Source organism: Xiphophorus hellerii, chromosome 5 (assembly GCF_003331165.1).
Source record: "Xiphophorus hellerii strain 12219 chromosome 5, Xiphophorus_hellerii-4.1, whole genome shotgun sequence".
Taxonomy (NCBI): domain Eukaryota; kingdom Metazoa; phylum Chordata; class Actinopteri; order Cyprinodontiformes; family Poeciliidae; genus Xiphophorus; species Xiphophorus hellerii.
The window spans coordinates 4263230-4282904 of NC_045676.1; the positions used below are offsets into that span (position 1 = coordinate 4263230).

Below are 19675 nucleotides of genomic sequence, written 5' to 3' on the forward strand. Positions count from 1 at the left end.
CAATCTCCTAGCAATCAGAGAGTGCAGGTACTTTTGGTGTGACTGACCTGTCACTCCTGTTTGAAGAAGTGCCACAGCAGGAGAAGCAAACAGTGCTGGTAGCACATGTAAATTCAGAACTGTGCAAAAGTTTTCTGCAAATTGTGAAGGACAGCCGGTAAGCATCACAATGCTGTTGCTCATTTCCTGAATCTCATTGGAGCAGCATGTGGACTCTGATTGATTGTTGTACTGAACAGTTTTAATATTCAAATCAAGCAAGTAACTTTTAAAAAAATAATAACAATAAAAAAATACACTTGGTGTTTATTGTTCATGGCAGAAAGTGAAAATGAATAAATGTTGAATAGAATTTTGACTAAAAATATATTTAACAAAATGTTGATAAATATGCTAATTTATTTATTGGTGTTGAATTTTACTATAAAATATTTGCTATTTATTATACTTTTGGAATAATTAGTTTAAAGGGGTGGAAATCTGTTTGATTATTTCACAATGTATTTATCTTGTTAATTTCAAAATGTAATAGATGTCTGTTTCTTTCTTTCACCTATGTGGCTGGAAAACTATGGTGACCATCATACAAAAATAAAGATCCAGTTAAGTTTCATAGTAGAGACTATCCATTTCAAGTGGGGAATCGCACAGTAAACCAAACTTGACAAGGATGAGTAATACTATTTTACATTCAGATTACCTGCTTGGTTGTTTGGTTTGCCTCTGCTCTTCGGCGTAGACGGTAACAACAACTCTAAGCTTTGCGTCGGCGTAGTGGGCGTCGGTGCTTTCTGGTTCTTGTCCAGCAGGGGCTTCACGTCCTCTTGGAGGACTCCTACAGTCGACAAAGGGGAACCGTCCTTCTTCTCTGCCAGTAGGTTTCCTGCCGCTCTGGCTGCCACCTCTTTGAGCAAGGCAGCAGAGGAGGTGGTAATTGACACAAGCGAGAGGAAGGAGCTCGCCGAGGTTTGGTGGTCCGACACTGTGCTGGCTGTCGATGAGCCTTGGGTCCTCTCACTCACTTTCTTGGAAAGTGCGGCAAGGGTGGAGCTCGCCGACTGCGGGCTGAACGGAGAGTTGAAGGTATCAAAGCGCACCACATCATCTCCTCGACCGCCCCCACCCAGCGCGGGCACTGCGGATGAGGTGGATGAGGAAGAGGTCGTTGAGGAGGAAGCAACGGCATTCTTGTCTTGAAGCACGGCGTTAGCTGCCGCTTTTAACTTCTGGATTGCAGAATCTGGGGACAAGCTGGAGCCGCAAGGCGTAGAGCAGGAGGCCGGCGGCCATTTGTCGGCCACGCCTGCCCACACAAAGCCGCTTCCATTGGTGGGGGTGACAGAGTTAAAGGGGTCAAGGGGCTCTTGCTTTATGTTGGTGACTGAGGGTGCCAAGGAGGCTGGTGAAGCTGAGCCACTGTTGTTGTTTGCCAGTTTTCGAGCAAGAGCACTTAAATGCTGGGCATGGTGGGAAGATGGAGAAAGGGTCAAAGGTGGAGCTAGTGCGATCGGAGGGGACTCTCCGCCAGCATTTCCCCTAGATGACCGACCCAGGACCTCTCCACCATCAAGTTTGAGCGAGCCTGCCTCTAGGAGGCGCCGCAGGTTGCTGCTGAGTGGTTTCCCCAGGGCTCGAGATGCTGCCTCGCCATATAGCGACGACACAACAGAGGAAAGAGTGTCCTGGGCCGAGAATGTACTTCCATCCAGGCCAAGAAGTTCCAAAGAGGCACGATGGACGGGTGCCGGGCAACCCAGTGAGCTCTCGCCTCCACAGGTGTCATGATCCACGGAGCCGCCACCGATCCCGGACTGCTCCTCAGGAGAGGAGCCTCTGTGCAGCAGGAGCTCGTCCTGCGTGTCGCCAAACGATGACGAGTCGGAGCGCGTGTCGGAGGCATTCCCAAACCAGCCTTCCTCCTCCGCCGCACCGTCATTGGGGCCCTCTTCTTCATCGCCGTCCACATCTGCAAAAAGACATAAAATAAAACCATTTCACCAGATGTAACAAGCAGTTTGTTGGGAAAATAATTTACAATATGATAAGCGTCTTTGAGTGCTTAGAAAATGAAATAAAATTTATTGTATTATCATTATTATTAATTGGGTTGGGTGATATGGCTTAAAATGTCTTTTTCATGCAAGATCTGATTTTAATCTATCATTTCTCTCTTTTCTAAAATCATGTCCCACCCTAAAGTTACAAGAGAAAAGTTGTGTTAAAAAAACAAGAAAAAGAAAATAAAACAAGAAAAAAGTTGCTACTGATAATAATTTGGTGCTGATGTTTGGTATTTCCTCATCTGTAAAAACAATATCAAAGAATAACTTCACAACAGTCCTCATTTAAATTATTTGTTTTTGTGTGAGGTCTTATCAAGTTACTACCATCACTCTCATAATATGACTTTATTCTTCTAATATTGTAACATTATCCTCATGTTACTTCTACTTCATCTTAATTCGACTGTATTCTTGAGTCTTGTAATGTTATGGGTTTATTCTCTTGCCCTAATATTCTGTTGTAGAATTTATCTGAATTCAACATCCAAATAAATGAAAGCAGTAAGACACACTTGTCAAACAAGCACTCACATCACTCTGAACTATGACAACCCAAAGAATGCATTGGTGGAAAAAAAAAATCTCGATTTTCGATAAAAATCAATAAAGATCGATTTATCGCTCTGCCCTAAAGGTGGAGGTTGCATTATTATGTTGTAGAGATGCTTGACATCAGCAGAAACAGTGAATCTGGTCATGGTTGACATGAAGACTGATGGAGTTAAATCCAAGCCAAGAGGCATAACTTCTATCAGGACAATTACGAAATATGAATGCAATGTTTTATACCAAAGTATAATAATAAATTAGGATAGCCTAATTCAAGTTTAGACTAAAATCAATTGAGAATTTGTAGCAAAACTTTCTTTTCAGACTCTCTGCATGCAATCTGAATGAAGGTTCTCCCATACTTCACCCAGCGGCAAACAGTTGACGCACAGTCACGACGTAGTTGCGTTGCATTTGTATTCACACACGGTGCAGACTACATGGAAACACCCCTCCTACTTCAGTATACGTTATGCATCCTTTGCTACAAATGGTCAAGTTTACACCAAATGAATGCTATGTTTTTGCATTTTAGGCAATAAAATGTTTCCTCTCTTATTTTAAAAAGGTATTGAATTATTTGTTTATTTGCATCTTTTGTGTATTTCTAATATTGTATAAAGAGGCTTAAGTGGTTAAATGAAATATCTGCAGAAAGTGGCAATTTTTTATCCAGTTAATCATCAGAATAATCAATAAAAATAATTGATTACTAAAATAATCGTTAGCTGCAGCCCCAATGTCCATCCAGGAGTTTTTAGCCATTGTAGGTATTTTGTGATGAACGGCACAAATGTACATAATTCCTCAACGTGTCCAAAAAATGTTCCTCAAAAATACATTTGAGACATAAAGATGTAGTTTTACTAATTCAGGGTGGTTGCACACCACACGTTTCAGATTTTCTTTTTTTTTTATCATATCATAAACCATGCATTATTTTCATACCACTCCACAAAGTACTACTTTATGTTTTTTTGTACGACATTGAATGATACAATACAGTACATGTTGTGGTTTCTGTGCAAGAAAATCTGCCAACATGATTTTTTTATTAAAATCAAAACAAAATTTTACCATTCAGAAACACAAACAGGTTAGTGGTATAAAAGTATTCCAGATTGCACATTGGAGATTTTTTTGTGTGTAATTGAGATTTTTCTGGGTTTTTTTTTTTAAACACATTTTTCCCACCCTTGGTCAGGAAGAGCCTGGTAAAGGGGTTACCATGACAACGGGTCCTTCTGGGAGGCTAGACAGCGAAGATTAGGGTAATGGAGGTTACAGAACCAGATTAATATTCATGAGCCTGCAGATACCACCAGGGAGCCAATAAGGATAGGGTTAAGGTCACCAAGGGTCATTAATATACACTTCATGTATCAATATTCATAAGCAAAACATTACAGCTTGCCAGACAAGGGCGAACAAAGAAAAGTGAATATTCCTGATACATATTAACAAACCTCCATAAGAATAAATCCGGGTGAAGTGGGGTGTCAAAACCGGCCTTTTTATTTTGGGTTACTGTACACAATCTCCCAAACATTAAACGGAAAACAATTAGCAGAGATTCATGAGAAAACTAAAGCAAAAATAAATAAACAAATAATTTTTTTTTTTTGCCCAAAATGTCTGAAAACACAAACATTGGTGTATTTGCACACCAAAGCTGGTCTAACCCTGGCGAACTTTACAGCGGCCTGGTGGGTTGCCTCTTTGTTTACGGGGAAAGGAGTTTCCAGGCAACCTGTTGGGATTCTTTTCAGAGCTGCCTGACATCTGGCCAGCACAGCTCACTGAGGTCCACAAGGGTGGCCAGAATCCCAACCCACGATGACCGCTGCTCTCCAGCTGCTACAGATATCAAACGCACACTTTCACATATTTTCTCATCTCCAACACATTTACAGTCCCAATATATATCCTGTATTTACAGGAGAAACACTGGATCTCACTTCTGATTCCCTAACTTCGTACACAGTGCAGCTTGTGTTGACAGGGTTGATCATACACTGCTTGACCTTTCACTATTAGCAGTCAGCATATGAGCTGAATAAGTAAATGCACTGATCCTGATCCTTTCCCATGCTCCTTGCAGCCATTTTACCACCTGAATATGGTTAGCAAGAGTAAAGAGAGGGGGAAAAAGAGACAGTGAGTCATACAGGCCAGGCCTTGACCTATTTCCATGTGACATGCGAAAAGCAGTAAGAGTCACTAATGGCTGTAATATGGTTAGAGGGAAATAGCTGGATTGCTGACCTGAGGTTCCAGCTTTAAGGCTGAACTCTCTTCCTTCCTGAGTTCACGCTAAAATCCCGGGGTTAGGTACAGTGGAGCGCGACACTGCACCACCAGAATCCTGGCTGAGTGCTAAAGTGCACCGATGAACTTCACTAACGTAGCTTCGTGTGTCACAGGCAAGCCACCCCCGTGGGCAAACTGACATTTTCCAAGGTCGAGGTCTCCAGCCCAACCTCTAAGGGCACTTCAGCCGAGCCGTGTGCTCGCAACTGCTGCTAAAAGTTGTTCACATGCAAGGAGAGAAAAAAAATAGAAGCTATATGCAACTTAAATCTAAACCTTTAAGCTTCTGGCTCGTTTTGATGAAAAAATGTTTTATGGTCTTGTGTCACAAACTTATTGGATGTAACGTTCAAATAGTAAAACTGAAACTAAATTGAAGTATTCAATGTTTTGAATTGAGTAAAAACATTGATTAAAACACCGATTAACATTATTAATTATTTAATTGAAAATATTTTTTGATTTAAATTTTTTTTTAATTTAATCGATTTTGTTTTATTTCGATTAAGAGTGGCACTGAAACGCATTGAAAATTTTAACACAGTTAATAGTTTGTTTGCTTTTTTAAACATACAAAAGTCCTAAGACAGAACCTTTATGGCACTTTTCTGGTACTCCAAAAAATCTGACACAAGCTACTTATATTCGCTGACAAAGTCGCTACTCTTGGCCCACTGTGGGTTAATTTTTTGCTTCAAAAAAGATCTGACTGGATGCTGGAAAAGACTACTTTTGTGGTCAAGTTGTGCTAGAATGAGGTAGCCCATCGGCAAAGCTATTGAAGCCAAAAGTAGCATCTCAGTGCTAAATATTATGTAGGAAGAACAGATGCTGATGACACTAATGTCGGCGTCAAAAATCCACTTTCTAAAGTATTATTTACAGTATTATTTTTTTAATGCAACTTATAAATTAGCAGGTGTTCCTGAAATACTTGAAAGCACATCCAGTATACTTGAATACTTGACTGAATAACCTAAATAACAGATTAGAAACAATCGATTTGTAGTTAAGCTCATATGTTTATTTCTTCAATGATTTAACAACAAAAAAGACTTTTTTAATTATATATACAAATTTTTTCAATATATGGTTTTCAATTAAGTAATGATTCATTTCGATTAATTAATTACAGACCCTGCAATTAACTTGATTAAAAATTTTAATTACATCCCACCACTAATTTGGATCCTTACAACTGTTTTCTAAATAATGTATTTTAAGAAGTGAGTCAATCCTTAAAGCTTTTGTTTCTATAATTACAAATGTTGGGAGAACATGACATATCATATTTCTTACCAGTATACAGAAAATGAACAAAAAAACAACAGAATTTTACCATAAAATAATGTTTTGTTTCCTACAAACTACAACATTTACTGCATAAACTGAAAAATACTATAAGATTTAGCTTCCCTGTGAATCACCGAGCTAACATTCAGTGGAATAACCACTGTGCTTCTGAGAACTGCTTCACATCTGTGTTGCATGGAGCAACTTCTGGCACCAGAGAAAAGGTTTCCCAGCCTGGGATGACTGGACTACATTCCACATTTCATCAGCAGTTCTTGGTTTTATTCAGGAACAGTCAGTGTGACCCAAAGTTTTTGTCTGGTTTAAGATTCTGCTAAAGGGATGATCACTCTACACCGTTAACCTTGTCAGGAACAAAGATGATGCTCACTTGCTAAGGAGGTGGGTGTTGTTGTCTGGTTGAAACAAGTTTTAGAGTCATTTCCTTTTCAGAATTAGGCAACATAACCCCTTAAAGTATTTCTATATACCGGTACTTAAACAGACCCAGGATACATTTGAAACCACAGGTTTACATAAACCATGGGTTAACGGTGGTCATTATGGCCAAATAGTTCAACTGTAGTTTCGTCAGACCAGAGGAAATGTTTCCAAAAACATTTCGCTTTTTGTCAATGTACATTTGTAAACTGCAATCTGACATTTTAAGTTTCTTTAGGAGTTTTGGCTTCCTCCTCACTGAGTGATCTTTCAGTCCATGTCGGCATACACACATTCATTCACTCCTACCAGTAAATTGAAAACAACATCTCAAAGAATTGAATCAAGACTACAATTTCTGGTGTTGAGTCTATACGCTCAACACCAGAAGGATCTTAAATGCCCTTTATTTTAAATGAAATAAAAATCTGACATGTGCTTTGAAGTAAAAATGGGGATAATGTAGTAGCTTAATTTTCTGATGCTAATCGATTTCTGGTATTCGCAGAGGTAAGGGACCACAGAGACCCACAAATAGCCAAAATCTGGGAATGTTTGAGTCCTTCTCTAAAGACGCCATCTGACATCAAATATACCTTAATATGAATTAATATGCACAATGGATACTGTCTTAGCTGAAGAAGCCAACATCTCCAGCCTTCCTAATCTCTGCTCTTGTGGGTTGAGCTAATTCAGGAAAATGAATGTTGCTCTTGGATTGGTTTCTTTGTAAACTCTAGCCAACAGAATGTCATATAGCATTGTGGACAAGTATTTCAGGTTCCCAAGCTGCATTTTCTATTGAATATTTCAGAAAAAAAAATTCACGAAGAGGCGAAGTTTCCCTGAATAATTTGGAGTAATCTTCCACAGAAAAGTCAGTGAATACCGAACTGGTCCACTTAAACTTAATTCATAACTAAGAAACAGTTTAAACTAATTTATGGTTGTTGTAGTTTTTATAACAGGCTTGATGTAAAAGTAAGATATTGGTGACACTCTTTAAAATCTGTATCAATGCATTTTTTGTAGGAACTTATTGCTCATCAGCTTCAACTGATGGAAAATGTGCTATTAATCCTGACACCCACAGCAACTAGAGTCCTGCCTATTGTCCTTCTAGATCTAAAAAAAACCCAAAACTGATAGAAGCAAATATATTGATCCACATTGTTGGTCACTTAATATATTGGTTTATCTCTAATTTGAAAGAGGAATACTTTTTTGTTATTAGTGTCTTTATTCATGATTGAACGATAAAGAAGCATCCAATCACTAGGTGGCAGCAGTGCTCCCATTAATCAACCCAGTAGAAGAAGTAGTCTACGAAAGTACACCAGCGTACAGAGCTGAAGGAGGAGGAGAGATGGAGAAGTTAAAAGAAAAATGATGGAGGCAAGTAGAGTAAATGACAATAGCCGACAGAAAAATACCAGTAAGTATGACATGGCCTACATTGCCCTTGGCTTTACTGTGAATGCAATATGATATGCACTTTCCATGTCTTCTGATAAGCTAAAAGATAAGCAATACTGTTGCAATTTTTTCACAAAATTCTTTAAAAAGTTTTGTCTTTTTAAAAAGGAATAAGCTGCTGAAGCTGACAAGTAATCAATGATTACAGTTAAAAAGTTTTGAATTGTACCGAGTTTGGTATAGAAATACACATCTCTGTGAATCATTTGGACTTTTTCTTTTTTGAGAATCACACACACTTGAAATAGTTTTAAAGTTTAGCACAATAAAATGAGCTACAATTTAAAATTTAAGTTGTTGCAGGTCTAATTTTGAATGCTTGTGCAAAAAACGCATACAGTATTTTGTATAGACAAATTATTAAACTGCTTGATTAATCAGCTTCTCAATAATAATTAAATTTAGGGAGCCATGAATGAAAATAATTGAGAACGACTGCTCTAAGGTTACCCTAACCCTATTGGTTGTATTTTTATGGCATTTCTGCTTAATTTTTAAGCATTACAAGTTCCACATGCATGACACTCACACAGATTTGTTTGCTCAACAGTGGTATTACACCCCACAACGGCAGGAAAAGCCCTGGAGCAAACGTTTTTCTCAAGTGTTACTCTAAGGCTTATGCCCTCTCTCTATTGCACTGCTTCTAAGATGCAGTCAAGAGCTTTGCCTCTGGAACGTGGCTGGCGTGGTGACAGTAACCACACACCCCGGCCGCCCGCCACCCCGAGTGATGGAGATGCAGAGAAACGGGCTGAGGCGGCAAGCGTCTGCCACTGAAAGGGGACCGTTTAGCAGTGTAATGGCGGGGATGACTTGCATGTTGAGACAAACAGCTGCAGGGTGCTCAGCAGTCGAGATCCGTTATCGCTCACACACAAATGATTCATTGGTGCAGCGCAGAAGGATGATCTTTCTGGGCCACAAATAATGCATAGCATCACTACTTTATAGATAAAGACACCTAGGAAGTCCAGACTGAGTCTATATAAATAGACTGAAGGGAATCAATGGTGACAACAACAAGCCATGTTAGGTCTTAAAACAGATGTACACAAATCAAGTCATACTGTACATGTTGATCTCCAACATTGATCATATAAAATGGTTGCATGAACCAATAGCAAAAAAGAAAGGAGCTTATTAGACTCCAGTGATTACCATTTTAGAAATGCAGAATATCAAGTTTTTAATCAAAGTATAGACTTCTATGTAAGTTCTGGGTAAGATATGGTTATTGCAAAGGATTATTTTTAATGTTACTCATTTCATGAATACAGGGACAACAGCTGCCTGCAATTAGTTAAAATCAATAACTGAGATCCCCCTTTAAAAAACGTAGAACCTTTCTTAACTTTTTATTACTATTAATTCAACAGCTCCCGGACTGGCTCTTTTGAAAATGCCAGCCAAAAGCATGTCAAGTAGGATTGTGCCCCGTTATTTCCACTTCCTGTGTTGCATTTTCTTTCTTTCAAATATTTTATGTACACTCCACAAAAGCATTTCACAAATAGGAGGATTTTTCACAAATAACTCGAAGGCCGGTTGCACAGAAAAATCAGCAAAAAGACCAAGCTCCACTGTACTGTTGAAATCCAATTTCTTAATTTGTTTACAGATGTCAAAGCTGATGATTCTGCATTTATGGAGAACAAACTGTTCTTAATGATTTCAGCTTCAATTAAGATCTGGAGGCTAAACATACAAATAAGAACTTGCACATTTTCCCATTTTCTATAAGCTCCTATAGCTTTCTGAAAAGTTATTTGTAAGTTAATTACCTTTTTATCTGAGTCTATATATTTCTATACATCTCTACTAATTTCAAGTGTACCAATATACCTAAACTAGAATTAAGACAAAAAATACTAGCAAAAATTTGTGTTTTTGCAGTGAAATATTTACAGTAAGATTAGATATCTTACAATCTAGTTTCCATTGATCCACTTTATTATTCTGAGGTTAATACTGCTACCAGCTGCTACGAAAAACAATATTTTGGGTTGTTAATCAAATATTTCTCAAGATCAATCGACCATGGAGGTTTAAATTAGTTAAAATTTAAACATCCATGAGGTTTAAATTAGTTAAAAACCATAAAATACATTTTAGACATCGTGTTCTGCCAGATGAACCCATAAACATGTATGTGTACTAAGCTATTCTTCCTTAGCTAGGCATGAAAAGTGGCGTCAGCGACCCCAGGCAGGAACAGGGTGACGGTGGGGGGAAGGCAAAGGAAAGAAGGAAGAGATAAAGGGATAAATAAGGGAGGGGTTGATTTGGCTGGGCAGGCAAGAAGAAGAGGCCATTAGCCGATTAAGGTTGGAAGGGGATGCATCAATACTGCGCCGATGTCAAAAGGAGAGTCATGCCCATGAGCTAATATAAGAATGAGGGAGAGACCCAGAGACAGAGAGAGGTAGTGTAGGTCAGCGAGTCAGTAAAATCTCAAAGACTGCTGACCGCAAAGCGACCGCAGAGCCGTGCAGAGCGAGGCAACATAAAAGACTGCCACAACACACTCCGACTAAAGCCATCACATTTACATGACCAAAATGATTAGCCTCCCTCTCCTGCCAAGGCAGCAAGGGTGACAGTTGTGTGAGGGCACGTTTGTGCCTCTATGGCTGGGTTAAGGGTGTTTGAGCAGGGGGGTGAGGACACGGGAAGGGAAGCAGAGAGCATGGAGGTAGTGCCGAAGAAGCTTTGACGGTAATTAAGTGTCCAGCTGAGCCCTACTGGGCCTTGCCACGGCCGCGGGCTATGCTAATGAGCATGCCCAGCGGTCAGGCCTGGCTTAATAAGCGCTCGCTGGACAATATGGTGGGAGAGATGCACCACGGCAGACTCACTTCTCAACAAATGACTAACAGCCTTCCCAAGGAGGAGTGTAATTCCATTAATTGGGACACATTGGATAATGCTCGCCCCCCTTTCCTTTTTTGCATAATCTGTCACCTACTTGATCCCTTTTGCAAACTTCTCAATCACTTCTCCACTTAAAACTCTTCCTGCCTTTCCATTTCTCTCAGAAAGCAAACAATAAAATACATATTGAACAAATTAAATAGATGTCCCTTCACTCGTTTTACTGCCATTACTGCAAGAAACCCTAATAATTCTAGTTTATGTTCATGGTTATTTTCACTAGAAGGTAATGAAATCTGACAACCAAGCAATGGATAAGATCACTGAAGCAAGTTGGCATGAAGCACAGTGGGCATTTACTTTTAATAAACTTAGTGATTGTACAGTTTAAAGCTTCTTGATAAACTTTGGAAGAAAAAAAGAAAACAAAACTATTCACATCAAATATGACATCAAAATACTACAAGGAACAAACAAGCCAAAATGAATAAAAGCAGTCAAACTGAAATCCAATTCAATATGTTTTTGGCCTCTATTTACACAAGTTGTCTCACTGAGATCCAAGATCTCATTTACAAGTAAGAACTGTTTTGATAAAGACAAAAAAATACAAAAATACAGCAACAATTGAAATAATTAAGAAATTTTAATTAAATAAAGCAAATGAAATGAACTAAAAAAATAGGCCAAGTTTCACAAGAATGTTTCTCTTTTTGTGTTAAAAGAATTTTTAATTGTTCTAAAGAAATAAAAAAAGTAATTTAAAATTGAATGTAAAATGAATGTCATATAAATAAACTGAAGTCCTGGTACCCTGAACCATCAAATTGATGTTTTACTTTCCCACAGTGTTGATCCTGAGGAAAACAAAATTCTCACAACTGTGTTTCTGTCAGGCATTAAATGTTCTGCCAAAACTAGAAAAACACACCAAAAAGCCCCATAAAATCCATCTGGTAACCACAATTGGACAATTTTCAACTTAACTGGCTATGATCGGGAACAAGAAACATAAAAATCTAATCTTTTAACAGTCAGTGAATGCACCATACCGTATCTTCAATATCAGCAAGATGCTTAACTGCCAGTGGAAGCAGAGAAATACATGAAGGCATTTAAAAGGTAAGTGTACTGTATTTTCAACATGCTGAAACATTTTAGGACATGTATCCAAGGTTCATTAAGTTTGGTTTGGTTTTTAACTTGATAATCGTATTAGGAGGCAACAACAACACAGCTATTGGCAAATTCATGCATGAGAAGTGAAAAGTGAACATCTTCTGATTGGAGCTGGGAGGACTGTATAAAAAGGACTGGGCCATCTGTGAGTGCTTTGGTAGGACAAGAAGGCTGCTCATTGAAAAGAATAACAATAATATGAGGCACTGAGTCGTCAGAAATCTCCAGTAAAATCTGAAGGAAGAAGTCAAACTAAAATAAATGAGTGATTATTTTGGGTTACTTGGTAAAACCTGGATAAAAGGAGGTTCACAGTTGTGACATTTCAAATTTAAAAAGAATTAAATAAATAAATAAAAAAATCTGAAGAAAGTTCCTTTGTAGCTCTAAAACTACTTGGGTTGTTTTTGCTCATGTTTTATACATATTCCATGAAATTGATTGCTGTTTTTGTGATAATACATCTATATCTGAAATACATTTAGAGCTCAACAAACACAAATACAAACAATAGGCTACTTCAATACACCATAGACAAAGAGTGGTGCTATTGCAATGAAAAACAGTATACAATAAGAGCATTAGACCATATGGAGCCAAAACAAAAAAACGAAACACAGTTGAAAAAGGAGAAGCTGATAAGTATCTCAAAAGTTCAAATAATATCTGAATTACGACCCCAAACTCCAGAGGAGTGGAAAAGGAGGCTTCATGCATGCAGAGCATCAAACCATCCATTGAACATAATGGCCAAAAAGCCATTATCCCAGACTCCAATGTCTTTCTGCCTGGCTTTTTAATAATATAGCCACACAGAGATGTAAAGAAGAGCGGTAAAAGCAAATGAGGTGGATTAGCAGCACTTGATTACAGCTGTTGATGTCATTCAGAACATATTAATGTGGAATACCATCTCTTCTACCTGAATATTGAGCTGTTAGCATCATGACAGCTAAACTGTCATACAGCAATAGTCTTCTGTCAGAAACCTCTTCATATTTGGTGCAAGACTGACTGCTACTGGAGATGCTTCCTTCCCACGGCATCATCAACAATTCTTTAAAAATACTTTGATAACTCAATAACTTTTGAGCTACAATATTTAATTTCCTTTTGGGATTAATAAAGTATTTTTTTAATTTAATTGAAAAATCTTTCGTAAATCTATAATCTAAGTGTCTGTCTGAGAACACTGTTTTAGTAAAGCCAACCACTCTAAAAGTACAAATTTTTCATATAAGATGCAAAAGATAGTTTAAAACGTCAACTCTGATTAAAATATTAGCAAAACTCTGGTTTACAATAACTGCTCTCACACAAAGAAATCTCCTCTGCTCCCAATAATCAATGACATCTTTGGGCAGGAAGACTGGAAAGGTCGTTTTAATACTGTTTCTATATTTTCTTAAAGTCTAGCTCTTAAAAGAATCTGAATCAGTGTCTGTAAGTCGGCGACTGAAAATCAGCCACAAACATATCATCAGCACATTCTAAGTTGTAATATTCAGAAAACTCTGAATCAAACTCCTTTTCTCATTAAACTACCTCCATAATCTCATCCAACTGTTGCCTTTGACAAAGACACAAAAGATCATCTTTTAGCTGGACTCTGAGGTGAGATGATCCTCTCGGTGAGGATCAGAGTTCAGGCAGAGCGGCTATATATACTGCTAGTTCGAGTCGTACTGAAATGTAGCGCGAATTACCATGAGTGTATTTTCGGCCTTGGCCTCCGTGGTTTGTGGGTTCTTTGGGCCGTATGCCAGAGGTGAAACAGGAAGGAGAAGTGTTCTTGGAAAAGAATGAGACAACCCGAGACCTCTGAAATTCCTCAATGCAGATGAAGTGCACTTTAGCCCCCTACCCCACCACCAGCGGTTTATTTTTCCGTTCCTTTTTTTAGCTTCTCATAACATAAGATGTGTCATCAAATCGATTGGCCCGCTTTAGGGGAGAGAGGTGATATATCTACTGAATCTGCACTTTGCATTCTGAACATGAATGCAAAGTTTATCATTAGGTTTTTGGCTTTAATTCCTGTACAAGACGAAATTACGTCATATTAGAGTGTTTCAACAAGCTACAGACCTGGTATAGGTCACATTTATTATTAGTTAAAAGGAACTGATGGCTTAAGTAATAAATTAAACGATGAAAAATCTATTACTGAAAATAATACATTCATTTAAAATGAAAAAAAGTAATTCACAAAATGTCTTGCACTGTATTCCTTCTATAAAGGCAGCAATGCTTAAAATTCATTGACATACTTGTATTCAGGAAGATAAATCTAGATTTAAGCACTCAGTTGTTCTGTTTTTAGATCCCTACATGTAAACTACCAACCAGTGACCTGTTAGGCTTATTAAAGTCCAAAGACATCTGAATTATTTTGATTATTTAAAGAGGAACTAAACCCCAAATTACCTTTTATGCGGATAAAAACAATCTAAATTGGTCTTCAAGGGTGTTATCTTCATGTTTCTATGCAAATTCTGACATTTTTGTGTAAACTTGTTTAATTCTGCAGTATTCCACCTAAATCTGTCTCAGTGGATCATTGAGCCCATAAAGAAGCAAAATGAAGGTAAATTTGTTCCAGGAAATTTACCTTCATAATAATAAAAAAAGATTAAAAAGAAATATATGGATTACCAAATACTGAATTATAATTTCACAAATCAATGCTTTTGGAAATTAATAATGTTTTAATGTTTCAAAATCTTTGCTACGATATTTATATATATCAGGACAAGACATCGGCTTGTCTCTGTACGGTATATAAAAATCTCACTTACAAATATTGAATAATATCACATCTGCGTGTCATCTATGCACGGACCGGTCAGCCCTTCGAAATGTTGCTGCGGGCGGACGGGGTGGGTGTGTGTGTGTGTGTGTGTGGGTGGAGGGGCGTGGTAAGCATCGGGTGCGCCGCAGTACTCCGATGTTGTTTTGTTACTCATACTGCTGCAAGTTGGCTCAATTTTGACGCGCAAGACGTAACCGGTAAAATCCAGTTTAGGATTTTCAAAATAAAAGATCCGGAAGTAGTTCATTATTTCTTGCGCGGCCCAGTACCGGTCCGCAGCCCGGTGGTTGGGGACCACTGATCTATATAAAAGAGTGGCCCTTCCCCTTCCTACCCCTGATGGTGCACACACTCAATCAGTTGGCTTAAAGAACAGAACTATTCCCAGGAAACAAATTAGCTGGATTTATTGAGGAAAAATGGATATTACAAAAAATAATGTTTTAAAATAAATATTATCGGCAACCTACAGAAGTTTGCATGTCTCTTGGTACAATAAAAACCTAATGCAGGTTGGAGTAGATAGCAATAAGAATATTTATTTTTGAACCACCACACAATCTTCAAAATGCGCATCTGATATACAGAAGACTTTCTTTTTAAAAAAAGCTTGGTGATTACCCAGCGGCTGAGCTGCCACTGCCTGTTGAGATCAGCTCGGTCCATCAGATTAAAGTTGTATTTCAGCCTTGATATTCAAAATATCTAATGCTGATTAAATTTGTGTCATGAGCACATGACTATGACTGAACGCAGTGACTGTCGACACTCTAACCTTTGGTCTCACTTTTCGAGCGTCTTTATTAAAACCAAGAAAACTAGCATAATTCACAATAAAAGTTTAGAAAACAATCCTCAAAGAAAAAAACTAGATTTTTAAAATTTACTCTTAGTAGTTTGCAGCTTTTTTAATCAATTTTTGAAGCTACATTTCCATGTAGGGTAAGGACAGCAGTACAGTCAGCATATGAGTGTAAATAGCTAAATAATGTGCATAAAATATAATCAATGAATCAATCAAGTTTATTTCCATAACACATTTGAGCAACAAGGCAGTTCAAAATGATTTACCTAATATATAAAAACACCATACAGTCACCAATTGTGAAACTAGTAACAGACATTACTTTGCCATCATCAATACACATCAAATATGATCAACGTTCCAGTGATTATGGTTCAAAAGAAACTAAAAACAGGTGGGTTTTTAGGCTTGATTTAAATGAACTCAGTATTTCAGCTTTTTTGCAGTTTTCTGAAAGTTTGTTCAAGATTTGTGGTGCACAGGATGGAATACAGTAAACCCTTGTTTTTCGCGGGGGTTGCGTTCCGAAAAGAACCCGTGATAGGCGAAAACCGTGAAGTAGTTACCTTTATTTTTTACAATTATTATACAGCATAATTAAATACTCTACATTGAACCAAAGAACAAAACCTGTTTTCAGGCTCAAGCATTTTTTAAACAAATATAATGCTTTCTTACAAATAACTACAGTAAAATAATCATTTTAATCATCAATACGAAGTACAGTAGGACAAATTGTGACTCGCGTATTTCACTGTTGCTCTGACTGTGACGCTGCGGCCTGACTCCGCTCTCTAGTGGCTTTTTCTTCTGAATCCTGTGGCGCAGGTGTGTTTTTTCGAAAGAAGAACATAGTTATTGGTAGTTGTTGTCGCTCTTTTTTTCTTCTGGGCAAAAACATTTACCAAAATTTGCCACGCTGTATTACGTATATTTAAATACTGTAACATTATTGGCACACAGGTAGAGAAGAAGCGTGGAGACTGTTTAGCCAATCAGGATGCAGAATACATTTAACTGTGAAAAAGAACTGCAAAAAAAAATCCGCGAAGCAGCGAGGCCTTGAAAGGTGAACGAGGGTTCACTGTAAATATAATTCTAACAATTCAGAGGATGATTCGTTCCTGATCCATATAAGATGGTCTCACAGGGGAGAACATAGTAACAACAACTCTGACTGCATTTTGAACAGCTAGCCTTTAGATGCAACAAGAGTTCTCCATTTATTCTGAGGAGTTCAGCGTTGTTTCGCTGTGGAAGACACTCCGCCAATCAAGTTATTGAGCAACTTCTCTCCAAAAAGCAGTTTAGATTTCTTAACTCTGCAGGTCAAGGAGCGGGCACAGCGGAGGAATACCCTCCAGTCCAAACGCGGTTGGTTTTACTGAAATATAGGACTTTCTAGGGTCTACTTACACATGATATTAGAAACACCAGACAGTCGGACATTTTTTAAAAATTTAAAGAAAAAAGCCAACACAGAGCTGAAGTGCTGAAATCAGTTCTCATTGTCGCAGTTGCGTGACAAAAGCCACATAATTTTGTTCTCAGTCTCATGTTCCCCGCCCTTTTTGTCACAACTCTGCTGTCAAACTTTCCTCACCTTTGCATGCGAAATCCGCTTTATTTTACCCATATGCAAACTATGTCCAACGTTTTCACCACAGTCTGAACGACCGAATTACAATCTTTTCACCCCATGTCCCTGCCCCCCCAAAAAATGTGATTTGTGCCACTTCCATGTCTGGTATTAAATTGGATTCGTATCTGATTGTTTTCAAAGTACCTGCAGTCTGAGCGGTCATATCACATTTTATCCAGCTTTTATGTCATTGATGCGAGACATGCATCACAATTTTGCACCAGAAAAAGCCATATTCAGTAAATCAGGAAGTAAACAATGCCTGAAAATTCTGATTATGAACTTATGAAATAAATCTGTGTTGGTGAAGCACATCAGATCACAATCACGCCACTCTTGGTTCCAACTACACATCCAAAACAAACTTCTCTACAGAAATTGCAGTTAATGCTCCACAAAAAGCCATAGCTATTAGTTGTCATTAGTTGTAGTCTTTGTGTTGTCATGATCTTGTGACAATACTGTCGCTGAATAAAAGTGATCTATAGACTACTCTGTCCATTATTACTTCTATAAACAATGCTCTGCTGTGTGATCTCTACGTTCTTCTTCTGCTCATGCAGGTTGCTTTGGGATCATAAATCGTTCACACAGAATTCTGAGTGCAATTGACTTTAATTTGTAGCACAAATGTCCACGTCAAAAAAAACACACAAAAAAAACCCAAATCGGAACTGAGCATTAAGAACAAACAAGGCTTATATTTACATATACATTCTGTTCTGCATTTTGAATCTTTGCAAGGTCTGCTCTAAGCTGCTTTTTATATTGACAGCATGTCATATTTTATTCTTATTTATCTTGTCTACATTGCTACTCAGTGGTGGATGTTGTGTGTCTTGTCTCTATGCTGCTGTAACTGCGAAATAATTTCCCTGCTGGGATGAATAAAGTAATTCTATTCTATTCTATTCTATTATTGGGTTTAAATAAAAGCTTGTAGAGTTACATGTTTCCTATACTATGATTCTGTGGCAAATTATACTGTGAGAATCTCATATCGTCCCATGCCTATGTTACACAAATTCATTTTATGAATTTCATGTGGTTTCAAACTAAATTATTGTATAAGGCAAGTCAATAAAAAAAAGAAAGAAAAAGTGAGTTTGTCATAAATTTTCCCGCTGGCCAATAAAGCGTCCATTGTCGAAGGAGATGTGGATCTTGCTCCAACGTCCAGCAGAAGACAGGGTGCATTCTTTAGAATGAGTGTGAAATGAACAGACTATCTCCCCGCTGTGGAGCTGTGCAAGAAAGAAGTGAGAGACAGTAGGAGGGTGGAAGGTTGCCGCGGACAGTGTCCATGTATTGTTTGTAAATCGTCCTACTGGTAAGGAGGGACGCTCGGCCCTACAGCGGTCACACAATCAAGGTCCAGTGGGAGGTGAGGACAGACTTGGGAGATAATTCGGCAGGTTTATAATGCGACATTAACAACAAATAAATACAGCAGGAGAGAAAGTGGGAAAAGGAGCAAGGAGGACAAAAAGCGTTTTAGTTGAACAGATTTGGCAGAAGGAACTCAAACCTGGGATTTTGGCTATCGTTAGTGAGGACTGGGTCACTATTAGTGATTGGTCCTAGTGAAGCAAGGGAGCGCTTCCAGGCCATCACTTAAAAAAAGAAAGGAGCGAGCAAAAAGGAGAGTTGAGTTGAGCTGTGTTGTGGCACAGCAGGAAATGCTCACTGCTATCTCATTTACATGCAGGTCCAGGGAGAATGATGGTGGGATGGTGGGGGGGTTTTGAAGGGCTTTTTCCATTTCCAATCTCCATGTTAAATGCTAGCCAGGGCGGCTGATGGGAATGGGAGGCGCTGTTTGCACCACGCTGCCCCTCTCCTCTCAGTTAGACCAATACCTGCCTTCCCATTTTCATGCTATAAAAAAGGGAATATTGCCATAACTGTTCAAATAGGAATATAGAATTTATAGCGCTAACAAGCAGCGTATGCAGCTGTTTACTTTACAGTCTCCAGTCAACCTCCGTAGGTCTATCTGTTCTGTCATAACCAGGTTGTGACCCGAGGCTGCGGCATTCAAAGCCATCCTTCACGCACCGAGTCTGTTCTGTGGCATAATGATTGCTATGACAACCATCACTTAAAGCCACGGGTAGGTGGAGGAGAGATGTCAGCTTCTCGTCTACTCTTCTGATGATCTCATTTCTGGCTGGCAGGTACAACAAGGTCAAACCACTGAAACTGGAAAAGTGGCTGCTTGCTACATGCAA

At 38.4% G+C, this 19675-nt stretch overlaps 1 protein-coding gene across 5 annotated transcripts in view; it reads right to left on the reverse strand.

Annotated features, from left to right (window-relative positions):
* The window catches only part of znf827 (zinc finger protein 827), a 97875-nt gene that overhangs the window by 60630 nt on the left and 17570 nt on the right, over positions 1-19675 (reverse strand). For all 5 annotated transcript variants that reach the window (XM_032563671.1, XM_032563672.1, XM_032563670.1 and 2 more), the window contains exon 2: positions 701-1966. In XM_032563671.1, the coding sequence (XP_032419562.1) occupies positions 701-1966 (1266 nt within the window). The remainder of the gene's footprint in view (positions 1-700; positions 1967-19675) is intronic.